Below are 15,447 nucleotides of genomic sequence, written 5' to 3'. Positions count from 1 at the left end.
ACTTAGCTTTCTGGTTCATACATTGGAAAGCTGCATTTTAAATTTCCACATGTTTATATATATATATATATATATATATAAAATTATATATATATATAATTTTTTTTTTTGAGTTGGAGTCTATATATAATTTTTTTTTGAGTTGGAGTCTCACTCTGTCGCCCACACTGGAGTGCAGTGGCCGCTCCCGGCCACCGCAGCCTCGACCTGCTGGGCTCTGGCGATCCTTCCGCCTCAGCCTTCCAAGTAGCTGGAATTATAGGCATGCGCTACCACGCCCAGCTGATTTTTTTAATTTATTGTAGAGATGAGGTCTCGCTGCCCAGGTGGGTCTGGAACCCGCGGGCTCAGGCAATCCACTCACCTCAGCCTCCCAAAGGCGCGGGATTACAGGCTGAGCCACTGAGCCCGGCTCACATGTTTATATTTTAAATGTGTGTGCACGTACGTGTGTGTGAATATACTATGCTCTTAAAAAACATCCACTGGAAGTATTTGCTGTTTTGAGGCCCTTGGTGTCTAATGCTCTTTCTGTTTGATCACGTTGTTAGGTTATATTTCCAAATGCAAATTTCCATGTTATCTTTATCCATGATTTTAACCTCTGGTTTTTACAAATCGTCAAAGTTCACACCATCAATTTATGTCACTGAACACTAATTATGGTTGGGCATGGTGGCTTACATCTGTAACCCCAGCACTTTGGGCAACTGAAGCAGGAGAATTTCTTGAGCCCAGGAGTTCAAGACCAGCCTAGGCAACATAACGAGACCTTGTCTCTAAAAAAATAAAAAAAATTAGCCTGGTGTGATGGAATGCACCGGTAGTTTCAGATCCCAGGGAGGCTGAGGCAGAAGGATTGATTGAGACCAAGAGTTAAAGGTTGCAGTGAGCTGTGAACATACCACTGCACTCCAGCCTGGGCAATAGAGACCCGATACAAAAAAAAAAAATGATTAATATAGTTTATTGTTCTCCCGTTACATGTCCCATCTGGGGATTCATCACCACTTCTCTGGCTGCTTAGCAAGGGCAGTCGAGAAAGTGAGAAGCAGTGGAGATGGTGAAGGTCAGGAGGACAGTGTGCGTGAGGTCTGGTGTAGCTGCAGCTATAGGAAGAGCTGCAGCCACAGGAAGAGACATGTCCTTTTAGGTTGTCCTTAAATTTGCCTAAATGAATTTATCTTGGAATGTGTTCCATAAACAAAGCAAACAAAAAACGTGGACTTGGCTTTCAAGCTCAAAATTCTGCACCCTAATTAGCTTACAAAAGTTTAAGCAACATGCGAAGACTACAATTTAGTATTCTCATTTTCCAGGGAAGTCTACAGAGGTGACGTCTATACTCTGGGTGAAGGTCAGGGATGGAGAGTAATGACTCTTGCACGGTGCTTTACTTTCTCTAACTGCTACCTCTTGGGAGATGCCATCTAACTGGATCTTAGGAGAGGCCCCATGAGGGAGCCATGGCATGTGTCACTGCTATCTTTTTTTTCTGATAAGGAAGCTGGAACTGGGAGACATTTAGAATCATTTTATTTTCCTGACTTCCAGTGGGATTAATAGCTTGCAGTCTGTCTTCTCAGCTTAACTGGAAGAAGCCCTCAGAGGGCAGGAGCTCCCACTTTTGCAGTTGCTCTACCTCACGACTAAAATTTTCGTACCTCATACACACATGTATTGGATGCTTGTTGGACAGCGAAAGTTGAAAACAGAATTCAAGCTGAACTCTTAAAAACCTATCTTCTGCCTTCCAGGTTTATCCTTGACACATATTTTTTCCCTAAGAGCCTAAATAACTTTCAGCATCATTTTATCATTTCTTATTTGTTATTTTCAGCCTCTCGAGAGCATTCCAGGATGTTATTTTTACCCATCCTCTTCTCTTGTTTCTCCACCTTTTAAACTGGTGCTGGAAATGAAAGTTATGCTTGGGTTTCATTGCTAGAACGGAGTGAAAGAGGACAGGATTTTTTTCCCATGTAAGAAGCATTTATGCCAGGGGTCCCAAACCTCTGGGCCATGGAGGGGCTGCACAGCAGGAGGTGAGCCAAGTTCATTTGTACTTACGGCTGCTCCCCACTGCTTGCATTACTGCCTAAGCTCTATCTCCTGTCAGATCAGCAGGTGGCATTAGCTTCTCATAGCAGTGCAGACCCTATTGGGAACTGGACAAGCGAGGGATCTAGGTTATGTGTTTCTTATGAGAATCTAATGCCTGGTGATCTGAGGTGGAGCTGAGGCAGTGATGCTAGTGCTAGGGAGCGGCTGTGAATACAAATTAACACTAGCAGTGAGGTTTAACTGCACAGAAACCATGATATATCAATTGCTTGCAGACTCATATCAAAACCCTGTCACTTGAGTGGCAAGTGGTGGCAGGTTTCAAGTCAGAATCTAGCACCTAATCCGTATGTAGCCCACCCATTATCTTATTTAGCACTTCCATCTTTGCCTTTTTTATGGTGAGTTGTATAATTATGTCATTATATATTACAGTGTAATAATAACAGATGTATACAATAAGTGTTATGCACTCGAATCATCCCCAAACCATCCCTCCCCCGCCCCCAGTGTGTGGAAAATTGTCTTCCACAAAACTGGTCCCTGATGGCAAAAAGATTGGGGACAAGCCGGGCTCGGTGGCTCAGCTGTAATCCCGCGCCTTTGGGAGGCTGAGGTGAGTGGATTGCCTGAGCCCGCAGGTTCGAGCCCCGCCTGGGCAGCGAGACCTCATCTCTACAATAAAACAAAAAATCAGCCGGGCGTGGTAGCGTGCACCTGTAATTTCAGCTACTCGGAAGGCTGAGGTGGAAGGATCGCTGGAGCCCAGCAGGTCGAGGCTGCGGTGGCTGGGAGCGGCCACTGCGCTCCAGTCTGGGCGACAGAGTGAGACTCCAACTCAAAAACAAAAACAAAAACAAAACAAAACTAAACAAAAAGGTTGGGGACCGCTGATTTATACTATTATAAAGACTATAGCATTTTGGAGGAAAAATGATTTCAGGACTAAATCACTGTTATCCGTTGTCTATTACAATTTACAAAAACAAAACAATTTCTCTTTCTAGTGGCATAAAACCATCAATAAACCACAATACTGGTGCTTTGTACGACTCATGAATGCTTCTTGCCTTTGCTTTCTGACATCCTAGATGCCAACCCCATTAGCACTGGTTATCCTGTCCATGCAAAACCTTAGCAGGACGCAGGGTACTTTCAAAGTTAGGACTCCAGTTCCTTTTGAGAGGGATATTTAGATGACCAAGACCCATGAGACAAAATGGCTACACTGCACAGCAGGCACACACAACCCTTCCACCTGTGCAGCTTCATCATATTAAACAAAAGAGTCGGAACTTACATATCATCGAAGACAAGCTTCTGCCTCTTGCAGTCCCTGTGGCTGTTGGAGCCTGGCGACCACGGCTCTGTCTGTAGCCGTGACTTGTGGAGGGGAACGTTTTCGGAATTGTTGTGAGCTGCTTTCTAAACAACAAGCAACACAGGAGTCTGAGAAACTGGCCAGCTGGCTGATCGAGGAACCCGTTACACAGAATACCTTTTGTTCTACAAAATATCTCTGTGTGCTGTATTAGAATTGATGGAGATTCTGTTTCAATAAAGAAATACATACATTCTGGGTCTCAAGCTGAGGGCTTTTATATATGTTGACGACTGTTCTCACGACAGCATCAAAAGGAAGTCTTATGCCCACTGTCACAGACCCAGAAACTGAGGCTGGGTGAGGCTAAGAAACTTGCCTAAACTCAAAAACTACTCAGTAGACCCAGGGGTTCAAGTTCAGGCCCTACTTTTCCCAGTTCACTAGAGTGGTGGCTGAGTGTCCATCAGAATCCTCCTGGGGCTTGTTAAAACACATATTTCTGGATACCACCCTGAGAGTTTCTAATTCAGCAGGTCTGGGATGGGGTCTGAGAATCTGCATTTCTATCACATTTCCAGGCTCTAGGGTCCAGCAAACAAGTTTTCAGAACCATTTACCACAGCTGTCCCTCACCAAAGATAAGTCATTTCAGGCCACAGATTCACTAAGTCTCATTATTGTCTGTAAAGAGCAGAAAGTCAAAGGGAAGCACTAGGAATTAGTTAAAACATGTTTAAAAGAGGAACACATTAATCTGTGGAAAAATTTAGAAGTCACAATAACTAGGAATACAAATATTTACATAGCATCTATTGTGTGCTGAACACACAGATCATAAAGCAACTGGTTTGGGTAATGAAATGCAAATGAATTTCTCGGAAGTAAAAATTGGGTATATATACAAATGCTTCCTTAAATACGGACTGATTTTACATGTAACATTTTAAGGGCTAGATTCTATTACTATTATGACCAGGAAAACCAGATGTTAAGTTTTTAAAACTGCTCTTCTGAAAACCCTTCAATGGTGTCTGCCTGCCTTTGATAAAAGGAGCGATATCAGCAAAGTGGCCTCGCAGCCAATCTCCCCTGTAGTCTCTGTGCTTCGAACTCATGGGTCAGTTTTTAGTTATTTTTTTAGGACCTTTGCACATGCTGTTTCTGCTGCCTGTAATGCTCTTTACCTCTTACTATACTGCTACTTGAGATCTTATATCAGGAGTCGGCAACCTATGACCTGTGGGGTCAAGCCTGGCCTTTGTTGTAAATAAAGTTTTACTGGAAACAAGTCATGCTGATTTAACTACTGTCAATGGCTGCTTTCCTGCTGTAATGGCAGAGTGGTATAGTTGTGATGGAGACTGTGTAGCCCACGAAGCCTGACATTATTTATCGTCTGACCCTTTACAGCAGCAGGGTCTCAAACAGGGGCAATCTGACAATATCTGGAGACATTCTTGGTTGTCACCACTGTGAGCAGTTGCTACTAGCATCTCGTGGGTGGAGGCCCGGGATGCTGCTAAACGTCCCACATTGTAAAGGATAGCATCTACCACAAAGAATGACTCGGTCCAAATTGTCTATTGCATTGAGAAACCTGCTTCACAGAAAAAGCTCACTGCTCTCAGGATGAGATCAAGCCTCTTTGTTACAAGAGTTCCTAGTTCTCTGCGCGTTTCCTTTTTAGCTCTCCCACTGTTGGCAGTTAAAGGAATATGTGTGGCTTCCATCGAAGGCTCTCTCCAGCTAGACTGTAAGTGTCATGTGGCACAGATGGAATCTGCTGGATCTCCAGCGTATCTCTGATGCTTGGCACAGTGCCTGGCACATAGTAAGTACTTGCTAAACTAGTATCTCTTTGGTGAAAGAATGGCTAAATAAAACCTGTAGTTGGTTTATTATTCTCTGCACATCAGAGATGCTTGGGATATAAGGATCTAGAGGCAAAGAAAACTTTTGTTTTTTAAGAAACTTGATTTGGTAGCTTTTTATTTCATGTTTTTCTAATATAGTCCTCCCAGATCCTTTCGGTCTGGGATTAAAGATAATTGCTCCCAAGTGAGGATTCATAAAGTAGGTTAAGTTCCCGAGGATGTGCCAGGCTTGGTGGCTCAGCCTGTAATCCAGCGCCTTTGGGAGGCTGAGGTGAGTGGACAGCCTGAGCCCACGGGTTCGAGACCCGCCTGGGCAGCGAGACCTCATCTCCACAATATATCAAAAAATCAGCTGGGCGTGGTAGCGCATGCCTGTAATTCCGGCTACTTGGAAGGCTGAGGCGGAAGGATCGCCAGAGCCCAGCGGGTTGGTCGAGGCTGCAGTCTGGGCGACAGAGTGAGACTCCAACTCAAAAAAAAAAAAAGTTGCCAAGGATGTGATAAGATTTAGGTTCTTGTGGGAACTTCTATCAACTTTTAAAAATCTTAAATTAATGGAATAAAGTGTTAAATACCACCCCCCCATCTCTCTTTGCAGAGTCCTGTTCTCAAGTCTGGTCTCTCTCCCTGCCTCAGAAAGCCCAGCTGGTTTGGATAAACACCATCATGACCTGGGAGAACTCACTGGGGAGAGTTTGCAAGTAATTAATGCCCCTGAGAGGATGACTGGCCCAGAGCCACCAGCTGTTAGAGACAGGCATGGCAGTGAAGTGGAACTAGCATGCAGTGTTAGTTGCATAGATGTCCATAGGTGTTGGGGTCTTTAGGTAATATTGTCTCTTTTAAGTCCCATCACCACCATTTTGCTGATAAACAGGCTCAGAGAGACTAAGCAACTGGCCCACGATCACCCTGCAGCCAAGATGTGAGGCTAGACTGTGAACCCAAGTTCCCTGCTCTTCCCCAGGGGAGTGCTAAAATCACTCCGAGAAGATGGCTGGAACAGGAGTGGTGGCAGGGGCCCTCCACAGTGGCCACTACGCTCGCCAGTAAGGGCAGGGCAGAGGGGGAGCCCCACTGATTTGGGTGAGGAGTTTCAATCCCAGACTTAACTCTGCCCTGGGGTAAGGAATTTTTCCTAATAAAAAGGTTGGTTGGTTCAAAACTCCTAATTTACTTTGTCCCGGGATGGTGTTACTTTGAGGTCTTTTTTTTTTTTTCAGAATTGGAAAATAACCAACAGCTTAGAGGCTTCGAATCCCCCCTCGGTTTCCTCAGCTCTTTGTTGGGAGGGTGAACTGGGTCTCCCTAGAAGCGGCATTTATTGATTCTCGAGGAACCTCAAGCCTGTGTTTAGACTGTATTAGGCTAGAGACAGAGCACGGGGCTGTTCACTTTCATTCTGAGTTTAATCGGGGGAGGAAGGGGATCAACGAACCGTGAGGTCTCCGGTGTGAGACTGCAGCTGGTTGTCGGCCTTATGCTTTTTGTTGGCAGAGGCAGAAGTGAACAAACTGTTGCCGTTAGGTCGGCTGGAAGAAGTTAAGTCCTCGCTGGAGTATTTGTGTTTAGATGCATCGGAGAGGGGTGAGATGGGCGACCGGAGCATTTTTTCATTTTTATTTATTGGTATTGCCACACTGAAAAAGGAAATTACAGTAATGGAATGTCAGAGAGTCAGCACAGGGAAAGCTAAATGTTTTATATATGACCCAAACCTCCCATCTAAGATCCGCTGGTAGGAAGAAGTTTATTGGGAATTATTATACCAGAAAACAACTTTATGGCATTAGGACCATAACAAACAATAAGAAAATCTCACTCATTTTTTCTTTACTCTTCCTATTAGGATGAATAGGAATTCTGGAGATAGGCCCAAAGTAAATGACAAGAATATTAATACTTTCATTTTCCAAGTTTTTCATCCAAGAACCTCAAAAGACCAAACTACTTACTATTTTCCTAATAAGCATATGCAGCAAGTAATGGGAAAGTCAGTTTACAATGATAAACTAGTTCTAATAAGACTTTTGCTAACATCTGTGCTTGTACTAATAATTATATAGAAAATAACAGAATCACAGAAAAACCTGCAGTGTGCGAAGCCAACTTTCAATTGTTGAGTTTCTGAGTTAACCAGGCATCAGGTCAGATCAGTTTAAACACTGCATACAAAAACTGTCATTAGAAGTTAAAGTTTCTGATTCCTCACTCCTTATTTTACCTTCAAAATTACCACCAGACAAGAGAGATTCACTTCTGAGTCTTTGCAATGTATATTATATCATGAGGGTTGTCTCTATTACTTAAAAAAAAAAAGTATTATTTAGGGATGACACATTAGCCTGAAATAAACTCAATCACTGTTAATTTAGGATACTTATAGAGGTCATTTAGGTAATATTGTCAGGTAATACCTGATAATAATGAGGTAATACCTGATAGAATCAGGTAAAGACTAGTAAAGCCATCTAACACAGTCGTAGTCATTATTCCTAAGGTTAGGCTCTCTTAGTTACATGTGTTGTTATCACTGCAGACAAGTCATTAAAGTCACTTCAAAAAGCAATTTCCTTAGTTGGTGGCCACAGTGGAGGAATTACAAACACAGACCTCTAGAATAAATGACAAAACCAGGGTTCTTAATGTTATGCAAATGGATATACATGGGGAAAGACTTTCTGGTGATAGATTCCTGGTTCCAAGAGCACTGTGTGTCTAACAGCTTAGAAAGACGTGAGAAGACGTGTTATGAAAAGATACTTTGGGAGAATCAAAAGTGGCTCATCTAGGGATGGTGAAGACATGGATGTTGAAGATGATGCAAAGAGCCTGAATATAACTATTTCTTGAGTGAAAAAAACCTTTTTCTAAGTCTTTCTAATTTTGTATACTTGGTAATTTTTTTACTATGCATCGCAAACTACATTATGACATTAAATATTGTCATGGACATATGACTGCTCCTTCACCGAGGCAAGTTTATATATTTGGGCTGACCAAAGAAACTTTCTTTGGAGTTCCTCTTTGGGATCGGCAATCACATTATCTCCGGGATTGTTTTATTGCGCTGGCAAAGCTTGCTAGTAGTAATCACAGTTCCAGAGGTATAAAGACCACCTTCCCCGGAAAGAACTCTAAGCACTTTGATATGCATTGTGTCATTATGTAACATCAATAAATAACAGAGCTAGGGGTTTTGCCAGCTAAGTCTCTAGGGCAAGAGTTTTTAACCTGGGATCCATGAACTTGAATGAAAAAAAAAGTTCCTCTCACTCAAATAGAACCTAACCTCTCACTCAAATAGAACATTTCCTTCAATTATGAGTGAAGGCGTGAAACCAGAGTTGGGGCTTAGCAGGAGTAATCATAGCAACACCTGTGATTGTGCTGCCAGGAGAAATAGTACGTATTTTCAAGTCATATTACTGCTGTTGCAGACATCTTGAAATATTTCTTCCACCACTGCTTAGAAATTATGGCAGCTATAGATCGTCAAGGAAGGTTATTCAACGCATTAATGAAGAGGCACATACAAACCCTAATACACGTTTTAAAAATATTCTGGGACCGTATTTTTCCCATTAAATTTTTTGGGCTGCTGTCCACTCTGCACAGAGGACTATGGGGTGGACCAGTCTGCATGTACGGCTCTCTTTTTTGCTCAGCCCTTGAAGAGCCCTCGCCCTCCTTCCCAAGGTGACCCTGCATGGCCTGCACGTGTGCGCGCTAGCTCTCCAATTTTCTTGCTGAGTTTTACCACTGCTCTCCATCTTTCCCTAACCTTTCGGTTTACATTTTTATGTGTGGTGCTGAAACATTCATCTCCCCTTAAAAATTCTATGTATACCGTCGGGGAGTGTGAGGAGTGTCTCCGAGAGGCAAAGTGGTTTCTGTGCTGTGGTATTTCAAAATGGAAAGAGCTCCTATGACTGATGATAAGCTGCTTGCTTCTCATAAATTCCTGGGACCTTGCCTTGCTGGAGAGTCATTTATCATGGAGGGAATTCAGTGCGAGGTGGGTCCATCTGGAACCCCTCCAGAGGAACTACTGGGTGGCTGTTTAACCCTGGAAGCACAGATCCTGTCTAATGCCACGATTTTTAGTCTATATCCAAGAGCTTCAGAGTATCACATGGAGATCTGGCTCAACGTGTGTATTTCTTCATATGTGTAATAAGCATATTGTTCTTTTTTTTTTTTTTTTTTTGAGTCAGAGTCTATTCTGTCACCCAGGCTGGAGTGCAGTGGCATGCTCACGGCCACCACACCACCACCTGCTGGGCTCAGGCGATTCACCTGCCTCAGCCTTCCAAGTAGCTGGAACTACAGGCACGTGCTACCATGCCTGGCCTATTTTTTGATGTATTATAGAGACAAGGTCTCACCAACTTGCCCAGGCTGGTCTCGAACCCCTGGACTCGGGCAATCCTCTCACCTCAGCCTCTCAAAGTGCTGGGATTATAGGCTTGAGCCACTGCGCCTGGCCAGCATATTGTTCTTACGGGTTTTGTGGCTATCATTAAAATACTGTCTTGAAAATTCAGTTATTAAGTTTTTGGGAGTGAAGGGTGTGTCTTGGGGGTTGCAGAACTGCTATCTGGAGCTGTGGCTTGAGGCATCTGTCTAGCCATAACCATAAGACTTCGGTTAAGCCGAGGAAAACAAATCTGTAGCCTCAAAACCGTCCTTAAAAAAATATGAGTCTTCCCTATGACAGCATATGACTTTCAGATCCAGAGATTCCTCCAGTTCACCTCCATTGTGGAGGGAATGCACACACATACCTGTTGATGTTCATGCTACAGTGGTTTGCAGACAAAGTATTATTGGCGGCGGTGGACAGTCGCGAAGAGCTCTCTTTCTCTCCCTGAGCCTTCTTGATCTCCCGGCAGTCGTCGTCGTGGTCACACTGCATGGGAACAAGCAACATTCAATCAGCTCTGGATTTCAAGTGTGACGAGCTCCCAGGTACTGACTTCCATAGAGCAAGTCCTCCTGGGAGACCCAATCACCATGCCCTGGTGGAGGTTCCCTGTCAGCTCCTCAACAAACAAGAGTGACATCTGTCACTTTAACGATTGATAGGAAAGGCGTGGTGCTATGATCAAAATTTGGGAGGTGACATTTTGAATGATAAAAATCACTCCATCATCAACAGGCCTACGATATAGCCCTCCAAAGCAGCCCTGTTCTGAATTCCCACCGTAGTTTCGGTGTCACCATCTTGGCATTTCTTGGTGTCAGAATAAGGTATAGCAAGTGTGTGTTCTCAAGATTAATGCAGTAGTAAGGGCAGTGGGAAGCTTGGATCTTTCTGCTTTAAAGTTCTTGCCTTTTGTGAATTGCAAGCAGAGGCTGTTACTTCTTGGTGCTCTAATTCTAGTTCACAATTACTATCCCATGACATCTTAGAGTCCTTAAAATACCTTTTTATCAAACAGTACTTTGGTTGGATTCTTGCCATGATCATGTTTAACTTTAGATGTGTTTAGGGTGCAATGCAGATGCACCCAGTACCATTTTTGGTGAGATAGCAGGAAACATGTGTGGTATTTTCTGGGCTGTCTGAGGAACTTTCCAGGAGACAAGTGCCGGCACCAAAGACAGAAAAACTCTGACCGGCTCTCACTAGCTGGAATTTTGTCATACAGCCTCTATTGCAGGGGTTCCCAGATGCTCCTACTGTGATAGTACCCCGATAAAGGTCACAAACCAAAGCTCTGAGTTCTCGGTCCCTGGCTCCAGGGATCCAGGACACTTGGCATGTTTAAGAGTCAGGTCTGGCCGGGCTCAGTGGCCCAGCCTATAATCCCAGCACTTTGGGAGGCCGAGGTGAGTGGATTGCCTGAGCCCGCGGGTTCGTGACCCGCCTGGGCAACTTGACGAGACTTCATCTCTACAACAAATCAAAAAATGAGCTGGGCGTGGGAGCGTGCGCCTGTAGCTCCAGCTACTCGGAAGGCTGAGGCAGAAGGATCGCCGGAGCCCAGCAGGTCGAGGCTACAGTGGCCGGGAGTGGCCACCGCACTCCAGTCTGGGCGACAGAGTAAGACTCCAACTCAAAAAAAAAAAAAAAAGTCAGGTCTGTGGAGTCCCATCTCAAGCACCCAGTACTGGGGTTTTAATGCTCCAAATACGAGGTAAAGATGAGTAAGGCTGGGTGTCTAGAGGAAGGCAGCAGGAAAGAGGGAGAAACGAGCTAACATGTATTACTGAATTGTATTGTGTGAACCCAACAACACCCTTGCAGGGATGTCAGTACTTTATAGATACAGAAACGGAAGTTCAGGGAATGGAAGGTCATCTGATTAGGGTCACGCAGGAGGTCAGGGCCACTACATAATTTTCTGGGTTTGGTGCAAAATAAACCTGCTGTTCAAAAAGCAGGAAAAGAGTGACGTCATAAAATGTTCCAACAGAAGATGTTTTCCTTTCTTTCACAGTCTCTCTCTCTTGACCTGTCATGGCGGTGGTGTGTTCCTTCGGGAATGGGGATGCCTGGGTGGCGGGTATAGCCTCTCAGGTGCTGGGCCTTCCTTGGGACTAGGCACATGCACATGGCCTACTCGTGTCAACTTTCCCCTTCGGCCAGTTATGGGACCTATTTGCAGTGCCTGAGTCCAGTCGGGCATTTCCCCTTCCTACAGCCCACCGCTTTCCCCCACCACCCAAAGCAAATGGGCACCCCCAACCCCGGACAGCAACCTCACTGACTGGATGGGGGTTGGGTAAGACCTTGCCTGGGCCTGGACCCCTTTTGGAAGCAAGAGCAGCAGTCGTCCCTAGATCAAGACAGGATAGGGGGCCGCATGGGGTCTGGGGTGCCAAGGGGCTGGAGAGCAGTCCACTTTGGCCTGTGGGGAAAGACAGGAGGTGGGACTGCACACGAGTCCCAGTTCCACATGTCGTGCACACACTCCATCACGTCCGAAACACAAATTCAAAGATAAAAGGAAGAATTGAAGATAAGACTCCAAGGGACCCTGTGAGACTGCAGCCCAGTGCAGTCACATGCACAGGGCCCATACAAAGCTGGCCCTGATGGAAGCAAGTGGTAAAGATGGGATCTGAGGTCGGGTCAAAAAAGTCCACACACTTTCCACTCTCAGGGCAACGGGGAGCAGCCATGGGGGCTCGCTGCAGGTTACTGGTCAGTGCTGCATGGAAACTATGCTGGGGTCTCTTTATAAAATAGTCTTTGCCTCCATAACCAAGAGGAAACACAAAGAGCTGCCTTTTGAAGACATTTCTTTTCATGAACTTTCTCGTAAGGGGTTCAGATTCTACTTTATTATTATTTTTTTTGAGTTGGAGTCTCACTCCGTCACCCAGACTGGAGCGCAGTGGCCACTCCAGGCCACCGCAGCCTCGACCTGCTGGGCTCCGGCGATCCTTCCGCCTCAGCCTTCCGAGTAGCTGGAACTACAGGCACGCGCTACCACACCCAGCTAATTTTTTTGATTTATTGTAGAGATGAGGTCTCACCAAGTTGCCCGGGCGGGTCTCGAACCCACGGGCTCAGGCAATCCACTCACCTCAGCCTCCCAAGGCATGGGATTACAGGCTGAGCCACCAACCTCGACCAAATTCTACTTTAAAACAATAAGTTATTTAATGTTACCATGTGAAGAAATGCATTCTTTGGTACTTTCAAATAAATTTCCCTGGTGACGCATCATGCCCCATGGGTCACCCTGGCCAGGACAAGGCAACAAGCCTCATTCTTAAGTCCTCCTCTCAATCGAGGATTCAAAACACCTGTAAAACCAGTATGTCCAGTCTAACTTTCTTATGCACAGACCAGGCTGCCCTTTGAAAACTGGAAAAATATTTCACACACTTCAGGCTGACTTCTTATTGTGGGGCTCTAACGCCAGAATTGCCCCTTATGACCTCTGTAACCTCAGCAAGTCACTTCAGGCTCTCTAAGCCTCAGCCCCGTTATCTGTAAGATGGGCATGACAACAATATTTTCCCCCTAAAGTTATAAGGACTAAATGATTTAACACGTATGAAGTGCTCTATAACAGCATTCCTCATGGGGACATACAGATGTATAACTTTTGTTATTAATGACTTTGAAATTTGGAACCATCCATGAGTATTGCAGCCATAGGTTTGGTACCCATTGTGTTTTTCGCTGTGATCCAATTTTTTTCTTTCTTTTTTGATGGAGTTTTGCTCTGGAGTGCAGTGTTGCAAAACATAACTCACTGCCGCCTTCAATTCCCGGGCTCAAGCGGTCCTCCTGCCTCAGCCTCCTCAATAGCTAGGATTACAGGTATGCACCACCACACCTGGTTAATTATTATCATCATCATTTTTTTGTTACAGAAGGGGGTCTCACTAGGTCGCCCAGGATGGTCTCAAACTCCTGGCTTCAAATGATCCTCTTTCCTCAGCCTCCCGAAGTCCTAGAATTACAGGCAGGAGCCACTGTCCCTAGCCTAAATTACTTTTGAAGATACAGTAACAGGAAGGGATACAAATCATCAAAATCGGCTGCCCCTAAACCTTCAACACTGGCTGAGCACGCACAGTGTCTGCTGCCAGAGACATCTCCAGCTCTCCCTCACTTGAGCTGCCTTCCTCACTCCTATGACTCACCTGTCCATCACTCGGTGGACTCCATCCCTGAGCCTCTACCTAATCAAGTGTCCCTCTTCCCCAGAGCCCTGTTTCCAGCCTTTCTCCACCATGAAGCCCTCCTTGATCAACACTCTCAGAAGCCACAGCTGCTGGTCCTCATGCTGCAGGCTGGTGCTGGGTGTTAGGGGTTCCCATATTTGTGTTCGCCCCAGTCACAGCCTTAATTTCCACGAGGCCACTGGCTTCTTAGGTTGATGAGTGATCCCACTACCACTATCACCCCATCCTTCCCAGCGAAGAATGGGGTTCACCACATGTTGGCTTTCTCACAAGGCCTCCGGCTTGTATCTACACACATTCGCTAAGTATCTCCCGTACGACAATTTCAACAGGCAAGGGACAAGTCTCAGTGATCTGTAACTATACAAGGGGAATAATAATGATACTCTACTTCCCTCACTGGAAAGTTCTAAAGAGTTAGCCGAGTGAATATGTGACAAGCTTAGCCGGGCTCGGTGGCTCAGCCTGTAATCCCGTGCCTTTGGGAGGCTGAGGTGAGTGGATTGCCTGAGCCTGCAGGTTCGAGACCCGCCTGGGGCAGTGAGAACTCATCTCTACAATAAATCAAAAAACAAAAAAAAAAAAAAAATCATCCGGGTGTGGTAGCGCACGCCTGTAATTCTGGCTACTTGGAAGGCTGAGGTGGAAGGATCACCGGAGCCCAGCAGGTCAAAGCTGCGGTGGCTGCACTCCAGTCTGGGTGACAGAGTGAGACTCCAACTCAAAAAAAAAAGTGACAAGTACTCAAAACAGTATCTGGCACATATTAGTACCACACAGCTTGTTAGGTAAGGACACATGACATCTCTACCTGCCACCTACAATCCAGAGCCTATGTGCACTCTGTCTCCTTGCCCACACTTTAAAGGAAGGTCCCCTTCCCTCCCTGCCGCCCCCACCCCATGAGCCCCAGGCCTACCTTGCGTTTCCTCTTGGATTTGGGCAAAGCCTTTTCAGCGGGTGTGTCCGAGGGGTGGCTCTGTGGGGCGTTCTCTGCGTCCTTGGCAGCAGGCGCGCTCAAGACCCCTGGCTCTGGGGGCAGGTGTTCTGGGATTCTGGACAGGAGGGCCAGGTCAATTTTGACCCAGAGAGACCTGACCTCGTCACTGTCCTTCAGGGGGGAGAGGAGTTCGTTCCGGCCGAAGGGGACCAGCGTGTAGAACTGCTCCTCCAGCTCCTTGGCGATGTCGCTGGTGGTCCTGGCGTTGATGGAGCCGACAGGGGCCCGGGGCCCGCTGCCCCCGCCAACACTGCCGGCAGCCTCCTTCAGCCTCTGGTCACCCCCGGAGGAGGCGGCCACAGGCTGCCCTTTGGACAGGGGGTACTCCTCCTGCTCGGACTCCAGGTCGGAGTCCGAGGAGGAGGACGAAGAGGATGACTCTGTCTCAATGAACTCCTTGGACTTGGGCACAATCCTGCTCAGCCCCCGCGTCCGGCGCTTCTCACAGGTGGCAGAGGAGCGCAGCTCCTTGCGGTGGCTCGCTCTGCTGTTGCCGCAGGGCCTGGCTTTGGTGGGCTCGGGGGGGACCACCA

At 46.1% G+C, this 15,447-nt stretch overlaps 1 protein-coding gene across 1 annotated transcript in view; it reads right to left on the bottom strand.

Annotated features, from left to right (window-relative positions):
- Positions 1–15,447, bottom strand: part of AFF3 (AF4/FMR2 family member 3) — a 478,579-nt gene that overhangs the window by 25,096 nt on the left and 438,036 nt on the right. The window contains exons 16-19 of the mRNA XM_021714010.1: positions 14,834–15,447; positions 10,050–10,174; positions 6,701–6,902; positions 3,365–3,489 (exon numbers count right to left, since the gene is read on the bottom strand). The exon at positions 14,834–15,447 is cut by the window's right edge and continues 23 nt beyond it. Of these exons, the coding sequence (XP_021569685.1) occupies positions 3,365–3,489; positions 6,701–6,902; positions 10,050–10,174; positions 14,834–15,447 (1,066 nt within the window). The remainder of the gene's footprint in view (positions 1–3,364; positions 3,490–6,700; positions 6,903–10,049; positions 10,175–14,833) is intronic.

The sequence above is a fragment of the Carlito syrichta genome, unplaced genomic scaffold, assembly GCF_000164805.1.
Source record: "Carlito syrichta isolate Samal-C Ts95f unplaced genomic scaffold, Tarsius_syrichta-2.0.1 Scaffold305149, whole genome shotgun sequence".
Taxonomy (NCBI): Eukaryota; Metazoa; Chordata; class Mammalia; order Primates; family Tarsiidae; genus Carlito; species Carlito syrichta.
Note: the sequence above shows the minus strand (reverse complement) of the source record. Positions and strands in the feature narration are given on the sequence as shown.